Source organism: Odontesthes bonariensis, chromosome 16 (genome assembly GCF_027942865.1).
Source record: "Odontesthes bonariensis isolate fOdoBon6 chromosome 16, fOdoBon6.hap1, whole genome shotgun sequence".
NCBI lineage: Eukaryota > Metazoa > Chordata > Actinopteri > Atheriniformes > Atherinopsidae > Odontesthes > Odontesthes bonariensis.
This window is the reverse complement of record NC_134521.1, coordinates 28,805,333-28,826,488: the sequence shown is the minus strand read 5'-3', so window position 1 is coordinate 28,826,488 and position 21,156 is coordinate 28,805,333. Positions and strand designations below refer to the sequence as shown.

At 41.1% G+C, this 21,156-nt stretch overlaps 1 protein-coding gene across 1 annotated transcript; it reads right to left on the bottom strand.

The window, feature by feature from the left end:
• Positions 1-950: 950 nt before the first annotated feature.
• rabgef1 (RAB guanine nucleotide exchange factor (GEF) 1) lies at positions 951-20,673 on the bottom strand. Its single transcript, XM_075486856.1, has 9 exons — positions 20,586-20,673; positions 13,249-13,440; positions 11,818-12,017; positions 9,906-10,072; positions 9,688-9,769; positions 9,402-9,534; positions 8,919-9,010; positions 7,883-8,139; positions 951-5,059 (listed from the first exon to the last, which is right to left on the bottom strand). Exons 2-9 carry the CDS (start codon positions 13,425-13,427, stop codon positions 4,640-4,642), a joined length of 1,530 nt encoding a protein of 509 aa, XP_075342971.1. The 5' UTR covers positions 13,428-13,440; positions 20,586-20,673; the 3' UTR covers positions 951-4,639.
• Between the last annotated feature and the right edge of the window lie 483 nt (positions 20,674-21,156).

Sequence of the window (21,156 nt, the reverse complement as noted above, 5' to 3'; positions counted from 1 at the left end):
ATCAAAACGTCACAATGACAAAGGCAAGTTAATGTCAGTGTGGCAGGTGGAACTTGTGGCCCCGATGCTTTTAATTTGTGCAGACTGGGCACACATAAGACACTGACCTTCATTTATCTGTGTCATATCTCATCAGGTGACATCACAACGGGAGCCAGCAGGCAATATAACAACCAGACAACTGACTATGACAGACAATTCACTCCATCTGTTACCAAAAGGGAAAAAAAAGAAAGAAGGAAACTAACACTGGAAACTGATGACGAAAACATTCCATGCACTGAATGGATAAATATAGAAAATATATAAACCATCCTAAAAAAAAATACTGGATGCTTTAGAGGCTTTATAAAACATAAAGTAAAAAAAAATGTGGAGAAAAACACAGAATCTGCAACAGAAACCATTCCAGCTCACTAGTAAACATCTTGGTTTGAGTATATATGGATTTATTGAGGATTGGACAGATAGTGGCAGCAGCAGCAAGGGAGAATTTGTAGATTTTGACACGATGCCTGGTTGTATGCGTCTATAGGTTGGGTTGACGCATCTTTCAAAAAGATAAATGACCCTCGAACACAGAACCTGAAGGACCTGCTTTTACCTACTGAAAAGGAGTCAGAACATGAAGATCACCTGTAACAGAACTGATGGTAGCCACTTAGAGGCCTAAAAACATTTAGTTCTGTCTGTAGACTTTAAATTTAAGTGTCACTGCCTCTGCATTCATCTGTTTAGCAATTTTGCACACGTGAAAAAGATGAGTCATCATGAAAATAGTCCCATGTATTACATGGCAAAATGTGAGTGTGAGCATTTGTTGTGAAATCCCATGGAAAAACCCATTTCTTGTTTTGATCTGAAATACAGCAGTAAAAGACACTGCAGTTTTTATGAAATAGGAAAAAAACTCAATTTATGAACAAGGTTGCAATGTCACAAAGACCAAATTCATTTTTCCTTCTTTATTTCACTCAAACAAACATATTAATCATTCATGTCAACAATTAGCATCAAAGAAACCAGCCTTCGTGGTGTGTTAATCTTCACTGTAGTTTTTTTTTTTTAAATGTGATTCGTTTTACAAGGAAAGTCTAAAGTTGAATTTTTCCACTTTTTAAAACTCGTCTTCCAAACATATCAAACTTAGACCTGAAATAAAAAGGACTCCTCTTCATTTATCATTTAAAGCCCTTCGTGTCACTCACAGTCAGTGTCACAATTAAGTTTTAGAGCCGATTTTTTTTTTTTGTTAAAAAGCTTACGATCATTAATATTTTTTTTAAAGGCCTTTGAAAGATATTCTGCATTTCTCTCACACGTGCTGCCTGAAACAAATATTTTAAAGAAGAAAAGGTCACCAGTGCATAGAATTAGGTCTCACTTACAGCACTTTCCTAAAAAAAAATCTGGGCTCCACAAAACAGAACATTTGGTTGAGACTATTTTCAGCAGTGGATGTTCAGTATTCTTTTCTACTGCTAATGAAGTAAGCATTGAAGTTTGAAGAACAAGAACAAAAAAAAAAAAAAAAAAAAAAAAAAAAAAAAAAAAAAATCACTTTTGTCATATTGAATTGAAAGATTTGCTCACAACAAAAACAGCACAGCTCATAGCTTTAGTGTGGTTCCTCAACTTTTTAATTTAGCTGGAATATGGAGTGCTTTCTGCACCTGAGTGAACGCAGAGATTTACAGTAAAACACATCAGTAAACATTTTACAGGCTTTTACAGATTCTGTCTTCCCTTTGGAGTCACTGAAATGAAGATGTTATTGAATTAGATGAGTGAAAAGATCGTTAAGCCAATGGAACATCGAAAACCACACAACACCAGACAGTTTTTATAACATACAGTGCATCACGAAATCCATATTTACATTACATTAGCTATAAGAGTCCTTTTTTCTAAGATGTTCGTTTACCAACTCAGTATCGTTTGTAGAATGCCTGTAAGTAGAGTCAATTTTGAAAACACAGTACACTGTTAAGACATAGAAACGGTAGCATTTCTTGTTTTCTTCAAGTAAGTTTGATATTTGACAGTAAAAGAATGGAGTGGTTCCGTCTTTTTCGCGTAATTTGTTCCGGCTGGATTTCTGTTGCATAGAGATAAAAAAAAAAAGCTTCCTACAAAAATCTAAATACTTGTATTAGCATCGTAAAATAAACAAATACAACTAAAACCCAAATCAAAGCTTATGTTCGGTGGATGTGTTTCTGTGTGTAGAAAAAGCCGACTGATCTGTGAGTATCAGCTAACATGCTAGCATAGCTAAGCTTAGCTTAGGTCTCCCGTGGGGCTATATTTGTGCCTCTTTCCTGCGCGAGCAGCGGGACATTCTGAGTGCAGACAAATGTATTTTGTGAGCATATCGGCTGTATTGTGACCAGAAAATATTTTCACGCAAACAATAACTTCATCTGAGAGAAACGTCATTCTGAGACCAGAAAATGTAATTTCGTGTTTGTTCCTCTCTCTGGGGACACGCAACAATAAAATTACTTCTCAGGTTTATCCATATGTTCTCATTGATCTCTTATATGCAGCTGATACACGTCTGCACACTCGCTCGCTTAAAGTTTCTGCTTGGTTCCCTGAACACGACGCTCGCTCAACTTGGAACAGCGTTTGCTGTTTGTTAGATTTGTGCCATAATTCCAACCAATCACAGGCTCGGAGGAGGCTGTTTCCGGCTGCGCCCCGCTAACGCTGCTAAAAACTACTTCAACTGGAGGTTTGTGTATCAATCAGGAATACATACATTGGTCGGTATTTGTCACATTTCTTAATTATTAATTAAATGGCAGATTAATTTAACTCATAACTAACGACATAATTTTTTGCCATGTTGGATGACATACGGGGAAATCGTTCCACATTGTTTGATGCTACTAGGCTAGCATTTGGAGCTTATCGAGGATTTATGACAATGAGTCGACCACAACCGCGACAAGAAAAACTTCTCATCACGGCCACATGCAAGTAGTTCTTGGTAGTTAAGAAATAAAAAAATTGAAAATATTTTCTGCTCTGCAAGATACATTTATTTGCGCTAAGAATGTCGCTAAGAGGCCCAAAATATACCGCCAGTCTCCCAGCTTTGGACAACATTAAACAAAAACAGAAAGTTAGGTTTTTGAGCTGGCTTGGGCTGTCTGTAAGTTGCTTTTTTAAGGTTAAAAAGCAAGTTCAGAAAATATTCTTTATTATGTCCACCATTGTTTTTCAGACGGTTATGAGACAGAAGACGATGGAGAAAAAATTCCCTCTCCATGCCAGCTTGCAAACACAGCAAGGTATTTGAAGTTAGATTGCTAGCATTAATCAAAAAGGCTTATGACTGAATAAAATTTTAATAAAAGTTTTTTTTAAATTAGGAAAGCTATGATGCATTCAATAAACAATGGGGAAGTCGTAGTTTAAAATTGTCATTTTTTTTCATCTCCAATGCGTTCAAAGCACAAAGGTGCCTCCAGGTCTGCTGAAAAAAGGTCTAACAGGTACATTATTTAATGTTTTATAATAAAAAAATAACGACAAAAAGAAAAAAAGAGAGAAAGATTTGATTGTTCTGGCAATGCACTCAATAGCTCACAGAGAAACATAATTTAAGTCAGGATTCAAATTCATTCCTGAGTTACCAAGGAAAACTAAAAATTCTGATAGTGCCTTTTTTTTTTTTTTTTTTTTACATAAAGAGATAGGAAATTCTGAGTTCTGTTGTCATTGAATGCAGCACAGTTCTCCATTCTACTTGGTGTCCTCTCAGGTATGCTCCTTAGCTTTGTTGTTGATTCCTGTAAATCTTATTGAAAACTTATACCATGGCCTTTCGCCTTAACATCTAAAACGCACATATTGTGAGCCAGTTTGTGCAATTTTAGACTAAACTAAGGGATGAATAAAAGTAAATGATGTAGCATGACTCATAATTACAGCCTCCTCCATGCTGGACTCACCACTCTCTGGAATAAAGCTTAAGCCCCATACACACACGTCGCTGCTATTTACTCGCTACTCGCTCACTCGCCTACTCGCCACTCGCTTGGGTGCTTTTGCTGACTTGGTGTGTAGAAGTTGGGTGGCCACTGTTTGGAGAACACTGGGGGAACGTCACCTGTCAATAATCTGTATTCTGCATTTTAATTGGCTACTCGCTTTTACTCGCTTACTCGCGTCGCTCGAAGTTGAAATATGTTCATCTCGGAATCCGCCCACATCGCATCGCTTGTACTCGCTTGTACTCTCCTCGCCTACTCGCCTCCTCGCCTCGCATGAACACATAGACATTCTATTGACTTCACTCGCTGAGCGAGTAAATAGCAGCGACGTGTGTGTATGGGGCTTTAATGCTGTCCAGATTACTTGCTATTCCTCAATTCATGGATTAATCAAAACTGAAAGTGACATCAAGAAGATTTATGTAGATGAATTAGAATATTAAAAATTGTACTAAACCTCCATTACAGTGAAGTGTTAGGGCTTAAATGTTGATATGACCAGGCTCAGCAAGAGACTCCACAATTATTCCGGATATTTCTGCATGTTATGTTAGCCAGGCTGACACGAGTGGACCTTTTTGAGTCGGCGTACCCTAATTAAATATGAAAGGTTTTTCCTCCCTTTGTCAACTTCTCTAGCCTGCGAACACCTGGGGTTTGATGGGTGATGGCAGGTTGTCGTTGTCCATGTTGTTTGCATCAATGGCAGAAACAGTGGAAGGGGGGATCTCCAGTGGATATTTCTCCAAGATTTCATTTACCTCCCGCTGCACACTTTGAGGCCAGGAGAGGAGATCGGCCTGGAGGCTCTGAGCAGCCTCTACCAGGCCCTCCTGCCGGCTGCTCAGGCTTGACAGCAGCTCCAGATTTTGGTTGAGCTGCACCAAGACGGGGTTGGTGGCAGTCACGTCAGCTCCTGGACCAGAGTGGGGCCACTCACCATCTGAGCTGCTGTATCTCGGGGAGGCTTGGCCTGACATGTACCGCTCAAATTCCTCTGGAGAGAGGTTTAAAGACTGAGCGTCTAACTTTTCTATGAAGGCTGCTGCACAGCACTGAAAAAGAAGAACACACCGGATGAAAATTATGACTGAGATTCTGTCAGATGGTTTATATGAAGCTGAGTCAAAGGCTGTGTTCGAAACCGCATACTACATACTTGCAAACTGAATACTTCCATACTGCATACTCATTGATCAGACAGTATGCAGAGCGTTTACCCACAATGCATTTTGCTCCTGCCCGAGCCTAAATCAGCCAGCCTGAAGCTGATTTCGCTTAAGCTCTAAACTCTGTAAACTTTAGCAACATTTGAAACATTTTCAAGCGAGAAAGTAGTCGTTTAGATCCCCAACGTGTTGAAAACCTGACAAAATACCGGCTATTTACAATTTTGTTCCGACGAATTCGGCGCTACTAAAGCTAGCCGTAGTGAGCAATGCTCTTCCGGTTATTTTCACAAAATAAAATACCCGTTCCCTTTTACCATAGGGAAAGCCATTATGATACAATTGGTGCTTTTGTTTTGAAAACAGGAAGTGAACCTACCCTCGTTGTAGCTAGCTTGAAACTGCCGTTTTGACAGGAAATGACGATCGGCGACGTCACGTTACGTTGCATCTTGGGTAGTTCGAGTGAGTAGTAACACAGCCCTTTTACAGACAGCCGTTCCACTTCCTATTCGCCCCATTATAAAAAATTTGGCTGCAGTTCAGTTGATTTTGTCTGGGGGCGCTGGCGAGCGAGTGCAGAATGACCATTTTCCATAGGGCTGGCGCTAATAACTCAAATGTCCCCGCTAGCGGCTGAAACCTGAAAATAATACTGTGATTTCTGACAGAGGGATGTGGATTTATATCGAAAGTACAATAACCTGGGAGTTATAGCTTTCTGTTTTCTTACAGGTCTGGCATTTGCGAGTCAGTATCCGCTAGCATCTAGCTAACGGAATCTGAAGAACACACGGCTGATTACGACCGGCTGCTTTACGGCACTCGTCCACTGTGCCAGAGTGCTAACCTGGTGCCGCTAACAACAACCAAAGCTAAACCAGAGGCTAGTCAGAGAGTATGTAAAAGGGCTGTGCTGAAATCTGTAACTATTTGAGCTAACACCTCTCTGCTAGCTCAGCGCTAGGACTGACCATGCCGTAAAGTGATGCCACATGCGTGACGTCACTCGGGATGCAATACTGACAATAAATGTGTATTTTAAACAAATCTAGTGAGTCTAAAAAAAAATCAAACCAAGTTTGAAAGGATAATTTATCCTGCCTTTAGGAAAATTAAAATGAAAAAATATAAAAAATTCTATCCAAAGCAATGGCTGCATCTAAGGTGGATTTCATAGTACCACCATAGAGATCGGCGTGCTCTGCACTGCTTCGTTGGCAGTGCAGAGCACGAGTGCAGTACCACCCGGAAATAGCCGCCAGTTTTCCCTCTCCTCATAATAGAGACTCTCTGTTACTACCAGAGAGTTTATATTTTTTCATTTTAATTTTCCTAAAGGCAGGATAAATTATCCTTTCAAACGGCACTTGGTTTGATTTTTTTTTAGACTCACTAGATTTGTTTAAAATACACATTTATTGTCAGTATTGCATCCCGAGTGACGTCACGCATGTGGCATCACTTTACGGCATGGTCAGTCCTAGCGCTGAGCTAGCAGAGAGGGGTTAGCTCAAATAGTTACAGATTTCAGCACAGCCCTTTTACATACTCTCTGACTAGCCTCTGGTTTAGCTTTGGTTGTTGTTAGCGGCACCAGGTTAGCACTCTGGCACAGTGGACGAGTGCCGTAAAGCAGCCGGTCGTAATCAGCCGTGCGTTCTTCAGATTCCGTTAGCTAGATGCTAGCGGATACTGACTCGCAAATGCCAGACCTGTAAGAAAACAGAAAGCTATAACTCCCAGGTTATTGTACTTTCGATATAAATCCACATCCCTCTGTCAGAAATCACAGTATTATTTTCAGGTTTCAGCCGCTAGCGGGGACATTTTTTGAGTTATTAGCGCCAGCCCTATGGAAAATGGTCATTCTGCACTCGCTCGCCAGCGCCCCCAGACAAAATCAACTGAACTACAGCCAAATTTTTTTATAATGGGGCGAATAGGAAGTGGAACGGCTGTCTGTAAAAGGGCTGTGGTAGTAACCTCATGATGCATGCTCAACATTTCGGTGAATCTTGTATGCATCCGGGAACTTCTCGCTTACTAACTCAAAAAGTTAGTATGAGTAGTGGGAGTAGCAGGAGAAGTATGCGGTTTCGAACACAGCCATCCAGATGGCCTCAACAAATAGTTCCACATTATGCTTCTCCAAACACTCTTGTAAATGTCTCTCAAACCAATGCAAAAACGTCATGAAGATTTGCACAGGAGACAAGATTGGCTCACTGAACTCTTAAGGCAACACCATCTCATGACAGCTTGTGCAATTGTCCACTGATTTGACGACTTTTTTTTTTAACCTGTGTACATTGACATAAGATATGTTTCCATTTGTAAGGTAAGTAAAAGTGTGCATGTGGAGGTTGGAGTTATGGTGGAATACATCAGTAGACTTCCAATAAGAAGACCTAAGTTTGCTTCCCCTATGGGACTATTCCATTTTATTCTTTTCGTTTCCTTTCACTGATAACTTTTCTTTCCAGTTGCTGTTCGGGTAGGTTTAGGCACAAAACTCTTGGTTAGGTTTAGGTCTTAAAAGCCGTTTGTTTAAGTTTATATAAAATTATGATTTGGGTTCAAAATTGGCTTTTTCGCCACGTTACAAAGCCTCACACAAGTCAACATTGTTTAACCAGCTTAAGCCCTCCAGCTCAAACTGACTATGATGAGAGCTGAAGTAGGGGGAAAAAAAAAAGAAGCACAGACCAGGTTGGTGAAGAAGTATCCGTCCTCTCCGGTCATTAGTCTGCTGGGGTTGCAGAATCTTGTGATGTACTGGATGTTGGACTGAAGTCGCGGAGGGTTAGCCTTGAGCACGATGTAAATGAGCGCAGGGAGAAAGTCGTCAGCTGAGGCCGGCTCACTTTTAGTGATCCTAATGGCACTAAAGATGTGTTTACTGCAGCGTGTGATGCATGCCAGTTTGTCCCGAGGGACCCTCTTTGAGTCCATCTCAATGACATCTGGAGCGAAAGCAACAGACAGACAAAAATGCTGGATGGATCAAAGTATCGTGTTGAGTTTTCATACTCTTATGCAAAGCTTAACTACATATGTTTGCCGTTTGGCTGCTGGACAGAGAATATGAGCAACTTTGGTGAGGAAAAATAAATCATCCTCTTTTGACATTAATAAGGGGCACAAGAAAATAATCAGCAGATTTCTGAGGAATAAAAATGACGGCAGGTGCTGAATGGAGACCCTTGCAGCTTAATCGTGCTGGAATCTGAGTGCTGGGTCAGATTTCAGCTTCCACCTTAACGACACTTTGTAGTGACGTTATAGAGGAGAGAGAAACTGAACTGTCCTGCCAGTTTAAAAGCAAGTTGAGCTCATTTCTAGTAGCAGCTTATGAATCAAAATCTAAGCTGCTCTTTTTTGATGTTGTTCACAGTACTAAAGAACGAGGACCACAGCAGCACATTACCTGTAATTCAGCACGCTTATCAGGGTAAAACTAGACACAAAATAGACTGTAAGGACTTAAATATTTATTTATGACACTCCTTTTAACGGTTAATGCATGCGACATTTCTCCAGGCAGTGTGTAACAACGACTCTGATTAACATAATTAACATGAGCTGGACCCACGCCTATAAACTGGACCGAGCTATAGGGCTCTTTGTGCAGTTAAAGTAACCCAGCTCAGTGAAAAGACTGCAAAGATGAGTCATTCTGGGTAAAGATTATTTGTCAATATCAAAACAGGCCTGATTTACAGAGCAGATAGCACTCACTGACCTGTTATTGCTTTGACCACATTCTCAGAGACTTCAGGGATTTCTTCGTCCATGGACACAAAAAGCATCTGGATGGTCACCCAGTGTAAAGCTCTGCAACACAAGTGATTAAAGTCAGTTTTTTTTTTTTTTTTGCATATGATGTCACAAACACATTTATTACAGTCAATTCCCTACTGGGATACCAACACATGCAGCCAGCAGCTGCCTCTGTGCTTTCACTTGTAAGAAACGCATGAAGAATTTGGCTAAAAATGGCTGTTGTGTAATCAACTGCACCGACTGAGACGGCATTCAGACAGTAGTTTTCATAGACGGCTGAAGATTTAAGACAAGCATTACGCAGTGAGGCTTTCTGAGGGGCTTATCGTCACACAATACACAAAAAAATCCACGCTTTCACTACATTACACACTGGAGTAATTACTCCCAATATGATGAAAACACAAGTGGCTGATCTGAATCCGTGCGTGGGTTGGGGCACCTTATCCTGTTCTGTGTAGCCAAGTCCTTCTTCTCATCATCACTGGTCTCTGGGCAGAAAACACTCTTATACAGACGAGTCATGATGTACTTTTCCACTTGGTCCATCACCTGCTCCACAGACTCTGAAGAGCCTGATAAACAAAGATTAGCGAGACCACATGAGATGCTGCTGGTGCTGCCACCTAGTGGTCCACACTGTACATGCTGCTTAATTTATTGAGAACTTTTTAAAATGATTACTGGAAAATAGTTGGTAAATGCTGATGAAACTCCTCCAAACTGACCTTTAAAGTGACTCATCAAGCGGTCGGCCAGGCCCTGGTAGAAATCCTGAACACACTCTGACAGTTCCTCAGCACTCAGGTCCTGCCGAAGGAAGTTATAAGATCACTAGGTGTTTTTATGTCTATGGATCAGGGTCAGGAACAGAACAAGTAACTTATTATTATCATCATTTTTGCCAACATACACTATACTCAGTCTTCTTCTGACTACAACCCACCTTTTTGCTTGACATGTTCATAAGAAAGGCTCTGCATTGCTTATGTATCTCCCGGCCGGGCTTCTGAAGGCTCTTCAAGAATTCAATGAAGTCTCGTGACACTTGGTCCGTATCAAAGCTGGCCTGCCGGCTTACAGAAGGACTTGTTGTCTTACCCTCCTGGGTTTCTGATGAGAGAAAACCGCACAGAAAATGTTAGGCTTTTTGCTACCTTCCTCTCCACTGTGTGCATCTATACATTGAACTACTTTGTAAGCACGACTCGCATCACTTCTAATTTAGAATACACAAGTCACGACGTTGGTGGTGCAAATAACTCCAGGATGGGTCAACTCGTAGAGTGATCATCTTCCAACTCGAAGATTGGTTGTTCAATTTGCAGGCATCCACATGTGACACTGGGCAAGACACTGAACACTATATTGCGCTTCCTCCCCTTATGTTCATTCGTGTGCGATTGTAGAAAAAAAAAAAAAAAAGCACCACGTACTGTATATGGAGTCCATATATATATATATATATATATATATATATATATATATATATATATATATATATATAAAAAAAGCTCTGAGTCGGTATATGAGAATGAGAAACTCAGGTAAACTGCTTGTGTAGCCGAGGCGAGGTTAAAAATAAGCTATACAAGTGCTGACGTTAAATGAAAGTTGCCATACAGTAAAAGCCCCATGAAAAGAAAAGCAAATTAGAAGTGACATTTTGAGTCCAAAGTTTCTTCTCAGTATTCCATGTCTCTTACTTGCCATGTGGCAGCTGCTATTCCACCTCCCTGCTAAGTGTCTGTCGTGCCAGTGGTGTTGTGGCTGCGCTGGCCTGAGATAGCAAGCCTTTCTGCCATTTCTCACTCACTAGAAAACACGGCTCTCACACAGGTTGATCCCGTCTTTGTGGAGCAATATTAGCGACTCTTCTCAAAAGCAGGTATGGTTCGTCTTAAAGGTGGCTAAGATTTGTTGATGACAAGAAAATAAAAATACCTTAAAAATGTTTGTTTTATCTCTGTTAAGCCAGATACAACAGTTGATAATGAAGTGCAAGAAAGATCATCCTGAATTAAATACCTGAACAAGTGAATAGAACTGATTAATCCTCTTCGACTATGAAGCAATGCTGTTGTAGTAGATGCAGTTTGTGGTTTAACATAGTCTTGCTGAAATTTGCATGGCCTTCCCTGAAAACGACGTCACCTGGATAGGGGTATATGTTGCTCTAAAACCTGTATATACTTTTTAGCAATGATGCTAAATAGTTTCAACATGTTCTTCCACCCGTTTCTTTTTAGTGCCACTTATTTTTCTAGTCTTTTGTTGCCCAACTTTTATGATACACGTTGCTGCCATCAAATTCAAGATGGGTTCTGTAAAATTTCAACACCTGATGTTTTCCATGTTCCATTGTGAAATTCACAAATCACTGCAATCTGTTTTTATTTACATTCTAAGCAGTGTCCAAACTTTTTTTTAGAAATGGGGTTGGGATATTTCTTAGTACAGACAGCTGTTTTAAATTTGTAAAGTCTCACACAGCAAACCAGTTGTTTCATTGTTAATGTGGATATTGTGTAAAGTGAACATTGTCTTTGAACATGGATGGACAACTAAGAACATTCTGGACATTGGTGCCACAGCAGTTAAATGCCCACATTTGGAATTTGCATATTGGAATTTGTCCTTCGAGACAACTTGTGTGTTTACAGAAGCAAGCGTGATGAAGCTGTGGTAACCATGGGACATTTTTTCATCCATCCATCTGTCTCATGGAACAGCTACTGGACATTTTTTGACCACTGCTTTGTCACAGACTCATCACCAGTAACTAAGCAAAGCATTGGTACTGTGAGCTAGAATACCAGTCACAAAGTATAAAAAGTTCACTGAGCTGTGTGAGACACCTTTCTTGGAAGCGATGCGTGACGAAGGGCTGAAGAACTTTTTAACGGTGGTCACTTTGCGCGTCTTCTCGTTGGTCTTCTTCTCCTCAAACTTGGAGAACGGGCCCAGAGAGGCGTGTCCTGGGTGCTGCTGTGGTGCAGTTGACTGGGAGTGCGCGCCGTGACTGCAGGCGTACGCTGCCTCCTCTTCCCGTTGCAACCTGGAGCCAAGAGAAGGTGACAGAACATACCAGTATTCAGTGGGACATAATGAAGAAGCAAAGTTGCACTTCCATACAAAGGCAAAACTTACAATAAACATCATTATAATACAATCAGTGCATTTGCATTCAGATGTTCTTGCATGAGTATTGTGCATTATCATTGGTGCAAAAGGTACTTTTGCTCATTCAGTCACATATATATTTTGCATATGTCTTTTAGCAGCTTTTTGAGATTAAGATTAAGATCCGATTTATTGGTCATGCATACATAACCTGACTCACGTCATCTGGCTGCGTTCACCAACTACACGCGGGGGCGTTCCCTTTCCTCACACAACCATCTGAGGAGCCTGGGAGTCATATATGTTTCGTCCGATTAGAAAATAATCAGAGCCAATCATTAATCGCTGGGTGGGACTTTGGATGAATGGGCGCGTTATGGCCGCCCATTCATGCTCCAGAGGGCGGGAGTCAGGTAAGCTCTGAGCTACGTCACGGGTTGAGTCATTGGGAGTGGCTGAAGTGGCGTGTCAGTCAAGATGACGGACAGATTCTTCATCCAATCACATGCACGAGTTTTAGAAAAAATAGCCCCATTTGAAATCATGTCGGTTGTGGGCTCGTCCCAGATGGTATGCGAATACCAGAGGGCGGGAGTCAGGTAAATGCATACATGCATACACACGAAATTTGTCCTCCGCTTTTAACCCATGCAGGTTGGCACCTGTTGACACACACATGCCCATGCACAAGGTCACACACTCAGAGACAGATGCCAACCTGGAGCGGTGGGCTGCCATTCAGCACCCGGGGAGCATGGGGGTACGGTGCCTTGCTCAAGGGCACCTCAGCCGTGACAAGGAGGTGGACTGACACCCCTCCAGCTATCAGTTCCACCAATCTTTTTTGAGTGGGGAGAGTGGGAATCGAACCGCCAACCTTCCGATTATTGGACGACCGACTCTAACCACTGAGCCACGGCCGACAAATTATAAGAAAATTAAACATACAAATTTCAGTTTTCTTGGTCGAGTAGTAAAGAAGTAAAGTTGGAGCAGATGTTTCAGTTTCTGGATGAAGTTAATTGTTTGGGTTGATATACACAAATCTAAACTAAAGCTGCAAAGATCTATATAACGTATATATTTGAGCTAGTTGCCCTCTGGGATGTTAAGATGAGGGACAAGCAGCTGGGCTTCGTGTTAAAGGCCAATGGAAATGTTCTTACTTTTCTGCCAAGGCCCAATCGTCCTGGATCTGCTTCTGCCGTACCCGCTGGTACTCCTCCCTCCAGCACTTGGAGCACAGGCCCTGCCATGCTGTGTTACCATAGTAACCGCATCCCTTTTTGCACAGCAGGTCTGATTGGTCGACGTGTATGCCCCGTCGCTCCGTCCGCTGACTCATCGTGCTGAATGACCTGGAATGAAAAATTCATCATCTATTTTATTAGTGTGTTTGGATGCAGTGCTGATCAGACTCTCTGCTGCTGCCTGTTCGTGACACTCAGATTATTACAGCGTTCACACCACTGAAACGGACGTCAGTACACGTTTCACAACACGTCAGTCAGGTAGAGACACTCTGCTCCAATCTATCTGCTGGACATACAAGCTGAGACAACACTTGGCTGGAGTCAAGCTTCCTGCTGCATAATGGAACCTAACTTTCACTCCCATGACAGTAAATGTGACTCTACAGCAATTATTTACACTTTGCTTGTAAATAATTGACTCAATATTCAATTTCTGATTGTGATATTATTTAAACTATCATTTATTTTACAACTAATCTACAACAAAAATGTTATTCATGATTCAGATTAAAACAACTGGTGGGAAAATGAAAACAACTTTCAGATCAGATGGGTGAGCGTTCTGTCAAGCCAAAGGTACTGTGTGTAGAGACATCTAGCGGTGAAGGAGCAGATTGCAGTCAATATGAATAACCAATGTCTCACCCTTCTCAAAGGCTCTTGTTTTCTCCCTCCTTGCTTCTCAGAACAGAAATAAAATCTGATGACCTGAAATTATTTCCATGTCAAATGAGGAACAGTCAGGCTAAGTATATGAACACAAGTATTTTTAGAAATGGGGATTTTTTCCCTTTCCATTCCTAACATCCAGACAACACTGTTTAGAAAAATTCCACGCACATAGAAGCGGAAAACACAACCATGACAACACGAGTTCTGCAGCGACAGCTGACCGTATATACAAAAGGTACAAATTGTAATCCTTTAATGACCATCAGAAGATATTTGCTGTCATAAGTTATCTACCCCGCCTCGCGTACTCATTTATGTGACTGCACTGACAGTTTATCTCATCATAGTTGTCTTCCCCTCAATATGCAGGCAAAGCTACTCACTTTATTCTCAAAGTTGCTCTGACAACTAGGGGTCCAATTGAGTCTCAAAAGTAAAAAAACAGGAAAAATGGCAGATGTTAGTGTGTTGGATTATGTAGCAGTGAACTTTATAGCACAATGTGATGCCTCTGTTCTTCAGTATAGGCAGAGAGTGGCTGTATTTCTGTGCAAACATGTAAAAAGTCCAGTTAACAGGGTTAGCACAAAATCTTGCTGGCACCTCCCATTGCCATGTCAACCAAGGAGAATTTTGTGCATACTCTGATGTCAAACCATCAGACCCAGGTTGCTTTGTTGCTACGAAAATGGAGGGAAACTATAAGCAAAGCTGGCATAACAGAGAAGACATGACACCAAATTATCTGAGAACCAGTATCTGGAAGGAATTTGGATTTTACGCCTAAATATTGTAGTAACCACCAGAAATAAGGCGTTAGTCGACTTTGTACAAAGCAGCTGTCTTACTCCACAAAAACAGCCAGTGAAGACATCTCATATGGGTAAGTCACAATGTTGGATGTGTCTGATTGTAGCTTATAAAATCAGTATTGTTTCAGGGAAGAAGTTTCAGTAACTTATGATGGAACTCAAGCGACCTTATAAAATTACAAGTCACACTACCTATCCCATCAGATATAACACAGCTGTACGACATCAAACGGGAAAACATTAAGGTGATAATAACAGATATGACACCTGTTCTAACTACAGATAGAGTTGGACACACATGCTTATGTGACAGTCACAGCTCAGTGTTTTTCATTCTCATTTTAAATTACTCACTTCCAAATAGACAATAAAAAACATGCCCGAGGTGTGCTTTTTTTTTCTTTTTTTTTTTTAATTCAGCTACATTTCAAAATGGTTGCTTCAAATTGGCCACAAATACAGCAAGTGTTTGGTGTGTTCATTCTAGGCTACTGTAGAAACACGAAACACTCCATGAAAAAGGACCCTGCTCCATCTGTAGCTGCAGACTTTGATAGCACTGTGTGTAGCTATCAAAGGCTAAGGTAAAAAAAAAAAAAAACACGATGGGCCTCAAGCAAGAACATTTTTGTATTTTTATGCTAAATTTCTCTCACTTTTCTCATACGAACACGACACATCAGATTTAACAAACACTCTTGACTTTGGAAAAAGTGTGTAAACGACCTGCGTAAATGATGGAAGTTGAGTGTTGAGTCATGAGAATGGCATCAAGGCACAAAAAGAACAACTTTACGGGCTCTGAGATTGAAGTTCTGCTTTCAGAGATCCAAAAAGCAAAATGTCATTTTTAGCAGTGTCAGCAGTGGAATTACGGGACCTGCTAAGGAAAAGAAATGGGAAGGAATTACGAGTGCTGTTAATTTTGTGTCACCTGTAGTTTGTAATGTCACCGAAATAAAGAAGAAATGGTTTAAAATGAAAATGGCTTTAAAAAAAAAATTCTCGCCATGGTCAGGCGCTCTATGACTGCAATTAAAGCCGTGCAATCAGTTGTTGCCTCATCATGATGGCACTTTGATGGGGCGGTCCATGAGGTAGGTGTACCATGGGTGATAAACTGATGAGAGTTTTGATGACCAAGGGGAGCACACGACTCACAGAGGACTGGGACACACCCAATCTGTGGTGGAGAGGACCTGGACGTGTGGTGGAATTGGGTTTGATCGCCGTATTTCTCTCTGGAGTTGTGAATCTATGTATATTTGCAGCAGCACAGTCCTTGGCAATCTAAATCGCGATATCAGCCATTCGTCTGTCTCCACAAGGATATCTACACAGTCTCGGAACATACGCTCTCTTCCAAGAGCCTGACACGCTAAGGGCATCCAAAAGTAGCATGTCAGCCACTGGTTACACTTTCCATTAATCTTGTTATATACAGAGTCAAATTAACCTTCAATTGGTGCATAATTTAAGTCAAACAGAATAATGTCAGCAAAATTATGGGACATATGGGGTATAATAAATAAAAATATATATATATATATATAAACATGGATACTGTTGCACCTGTTAAAAATAAGATGATCTTGAGCAGAAAGCGAACACCATGGAGGAACACTATTATGGTAAAGGCCTTGAAAACAGAATGCAGGAAAGCAGAGCGTAAATGGCGAAAAACTAAACTTCAAATTCACCATGACCTCTACAAACAAAGTCTTTGTAATTTTAACCACGGGTTACTCCGGGCTAGACAGCAACACTTATCTGAAATGATTAATAAGAACATCAACAACACTCGTGCTCTGTTTGCTATGGTTAATAAGCTGACAACCCCCCCAAAACAGATAGTTTCAGAACTCTGTTCCACAGAAAAATGCAATGAATTTGCTTGTTTTTCAATGAAAAAAATCTAATCTATAAGGCTAAATATCAACATAAATGAGCAAAATAATAAAATGACGCAATCCTTAAAACCACCTAGGAATCAATCAACTATGATGTCAGAATTCAATACAGTTGACCAAAAAACCATAGAAGAAACAGTCCAGCATCTTAAACCATCGACATCCTGTCTTGACACAATGCCATCTGACTTCTTTAAAACTATTGTAAGCTCTGTCCAAACAGATTTGCAGCAAATAATAAACTGCTCACTTCAATCAGGCACATTTCCTAAACCCTTAAAAGTAGCTGCCATCAAGCCACTCCTAAAAAAAAAAAAGAACATCGGATGCTTCCATTTTAACCAACTACAGACCCATCTCAAATCTTCCTTTTATAGCCAAGATTGTTGAGAAAGTGGTTTTTAATCAACTCAGTAACTTCTTGAACTCCAGTGGACTCCTTGACAAATTTCAGTCAGGCTTTCGACCTCACCACAGTACAGAAACGGCTCTTATTAAAGTGTTAAATGACATAAGGTTGAACACTGACTCAGGCAAGGTGTCAGTTCTGGTATTGTTGGATCTCAGTGCTGCATTTGACACTGTGGATCACAGTATACTGCTGAACAGGTTGGAAACCTGGGCAGGACTCAGCGGGACAGTCCTAGAATGGTTCAGGTCCTACTTGGAGGAGCGGAGTTATTTTGTGACTATTGGAAGTAATCAATCTGATCGAGTGGCTATGACATGTGGAGTTCCTCAGGGGTCAGTTCTTGGACCCCTTCTGTTCACTCTATACATGCTGCCTCTGGGTCAAATTCTGAAGAACTCTAAAGTCAACTACCACAGCTATGCAGATGACACACAGATATATCTCGCACTGTCTCCGGATGACTGCAGTCCTATAGAGTCAGTGTGCGACTGCTTAGAGCAAGTCAAAAAGTGGATGAACCAAAATTTCCTTCAGTTAAATCAAGAAAAAACTGAGGTCATTGTGTTTGGCAACAAAGGGAAAAGGTTTGCTGTCAGTAAATATCTTGAGTCACTGTCTCTAGAAACTAAAGACCAAGTCCGGAACCTCGGCGTGCTGATAGACTCAGACCTGACCTTCAACAATCATATCAAATCAGTCACCAAATCAGCCTTTTATCAACTTAAGAACATATCCAGAATTAAAGGTTTCATGTCCCAAACAGATCAGGAGAAGCTGATTCATGCTTTAATCTCCAGCAGACTTGACTACTGTGACGGTCTTCTGACTGGACTCCCCCAAAAGAGTCTCAAACAGCTGCAGCTCATAGTGGGACGGGCCCGGAACACCTCACCGGGGAGGCGTCCAGGAGGCATCCTAACCAGATGCCCGAGCCACCTCATCTGACTCCTCTCGATGCGGAGGAGCAGCGGTTCTACTCTGAGCCCCTCCCGGATGACCGAGCTTCTCACCCTATCTCTAAGGGAGAGCCCAGACACCCTGCGGAGGAAACTCATTTCGGCCGCTTGTATTCGCGATCTCGTTCTTTCGGTCACTACCCACAGCTCGTGACCATAGGTGAGGGTAGGAACATAGATTGACCGGTAAATCGAGAGCTTCGCCTTCTGGCTCAGCTCCTTCTTCACCACATCAGGCCGGTGCAGAGCCCGCATCACTGCAGACGCCGCACCGATCCGTCTGTCAATCTCCTGCTCCATTCGTCCCTCACTCGTGAACAAGACCCCAAGATACTTGAACTCCTCCACTTGGGGAAGGATCTCGTTCCCGACCCGGAGAGGGCATTCCACCCTTTTCCGGCCAAGGACCATGGTCTCAGATTTGGAGGTGCTTTTATATATATATATATATATATATATATATATATATACACACACACACACATATACATATATACATACATTTTTTTTTTTTTTTTGATTGTTTCAAAGTAATCAAATATACAATATATAAGTCAAGCAAACTTGATTCGAATAACAGCGGACTATTTTACGAAACTCCTACGACAGGTCTGGATCACTTGTAAATTCTGTTAATACCTGAAAGAAAACTTAAAATTGGAGAGAATTCTCTTAAATCACTCGTACGCACGACTTAAGAACAAATCTGTTCGTACGAATGGTTGTTGAGGCCTAATGACTTCATACAATTTTAAACAAACGAGAACATAACTATGACAATCGCACTGCATTCCTGGCAATAGTTTGCTTTGAATGTTACACACTTAGAGTTAAACTGCTGCCTATTCATACACTCTAAAGAAGCGGAGTTAAAGCTTTATTGATTTTAAAGATGCAAGTACAATATGAACCAGGGTGCCCCCTTTTCACATATATACTCCACCTCTTTACAAAGTTTCATCAGATTCATACTGGATGGTTTTGTGCCATCTTGCTGACAGATGGACAAACACTCCCCTCAACACACACGTCTGCAGTTGCTCTCCTCTCCCTCTGGCCAGAAGAATGTATCAAATAACAATGAAGAAACAAAGCGATGATGTGAAAGGGGTTGCTCATAGTAACATCCCTATTATCATCTGAATCTGCAGCATATAGACTTTTTTTTTTGGCAACAGCAGGCAATAGTTTGCAAAGAAAGGGTTTTGATGTGACTAGTTAAACAAAGTGGAGTCACAAATTTCCCTCAGAGCTAAAAAGAGGGTGAATTCAGCATGCATGCACCAAACATGATTTGGAATATATAATGCATCAGCATTTAATACAATACAGCCACATTTTTTACAAATAGAGAACTCTGAGATTCTTCTCCAATCTGAACCAAAATGTAGATGCAACGGTGCACAACTTACGACATCACTAACAAGTCAAATAAATGTATTCAAAAATACTCCAGTGGTTTCACCTTACAGTCTCATCTCATAACCATGTCATATGTGTTATGATGGATGCTGCTTTGTCAATCTCCTCCCAAAGACTTCATTTGTAAGAAGATACAGCACCACATTTACTTTTTTCGCAGACCAAAACTTTTTTGGACTCACCAGTTCTCTGTTTGTTTTTAATTCTGTAATTAATCCGAGTGTCACGCTGCACTGCAGCCTCTCTGTGAGGCTCAAAACCAAACTGTAAAGTCAAATTCGTGTTTGTTCAGAGCTGATCAGTTCACATGCGGCACATTCCTGTCAGACTGCTCATAATAAGAGCAAGCCCAGGCAAGCAGAACCTAGGCTGATTTTTCACGTCTTGAATTGAGAGAACCAACCCTCAAATAGGCAAATTAATAAGAGTTCCCCAAGTGAAATGTGTTAGTCTGAGGAGCATTTTGCTGCCTCAGGATGTGCGGTTGTCATAATGTGGTAGGTATGAACATGTTTGGGGAGGATGCAAAACACTGCACGTTTCAGTGTAGACTGAGGATAAAGCTGTGCTGGTTATTAAGCAACTGCCCCCAAAACACGGCTTGTTTTACTGCTGGAGAAGGATTCCACAAAAACGTTAAAAAAAATGTGTTATTCCTGAAGGTTTAGACCTCCTTACTGCTAAAATATTTCCTTAATTTGTGTTTATTCCCAAGAATGACAGTACTGCGACGACAAAAGCTCCTACTGGTGTACATTTAGTTGCGTGCTAGTGGCTGTAAAATGTCGTATGATGTGACTCAGTTTATTTCCATACTATTAAACTGTCCAGGGAGGCCTCCGCCTCTATATGAGGGCATGTAGAACTAAACCAGCTTCAGTTGTGTGTCTTTCCTCATTTACTCGGGTTTTGTCGGACTAGAGGTCAAGAAGCTAACAGATGTAGCTGGGTTTCATTAGCTATCACAGTGAGTTAGCGTAGCCAGGAAAATTGAGCGAATAGTCTGATCACTGACCATTTATTCTATGAACATGTCATGCACCTGCTGTGCTGCCACGGCACTCACCTGTTATGTTTTCACCGATCAGAAGCAGGAACAACCCTCCTCCTCTGGTCTGTGTCTCAGCCCAGTGAGAGGAGAGAACTACAAAGGTTCAGACAGTGACGTCAGGCCAGCGGCGTCGCGTACTTCCGGTGGCAGAACGGTGTATTTGAGCGTGTTTGGAAGCCCTTTCTCAGCTGAAGGTCTCACAGCTGATTCAAAATTATTGTTTTTAAACAGTTTTAAACTTAAATGCCTGTTTTAATGATAAATATATATTCAATATAATAGTCTCTTTGTTTCCGCATCGAGGACTTATTTTAAAGGTTTCAAGAATTTCGTCACGAAAACCAGGCGAAGGTCACGTGATTGACAGAGAAGGCCTAGCTCATAGTACTTCGACCAATAGAAGTAATAGAATGTGAAATCAGTAATGGGGTTATTACAGACTTGTTGGTGGGTTTATGAGAATCGCTTGCAGTTTTCTTACAAACATTCTAACTAAAGTTATATTTCAGGACAAGGGACTGACTTTTAGGATATTTCTGGAAATCACTGAATAAGTTCAACATCAGTCAGAGTAACTGACACTGGA

Coding starts and splice junctions, on each gene's coding strand:
- rabgef1 (XM_075486856.1), bottom strand. CDS start 13,427: ATGAGTCAGCGGACGGAGCGACGGGGCATACACGTCGACCAATCAGAC. Junction 12,018..13,248: donor GATTGGGCCTTGGCAGAAAA/GTAAGAACATTT, acceptor TCTTGGCTCCAG/GTTGCAACGGGAAGAGGAGG. Junction 9,770..9,905: donor TGAACATGTCAAGCAAAAAG/GTGGGTTGTAGT, acceptor TTCCTTCGGCAG/GACCTGAGTGCTGAGGAACT.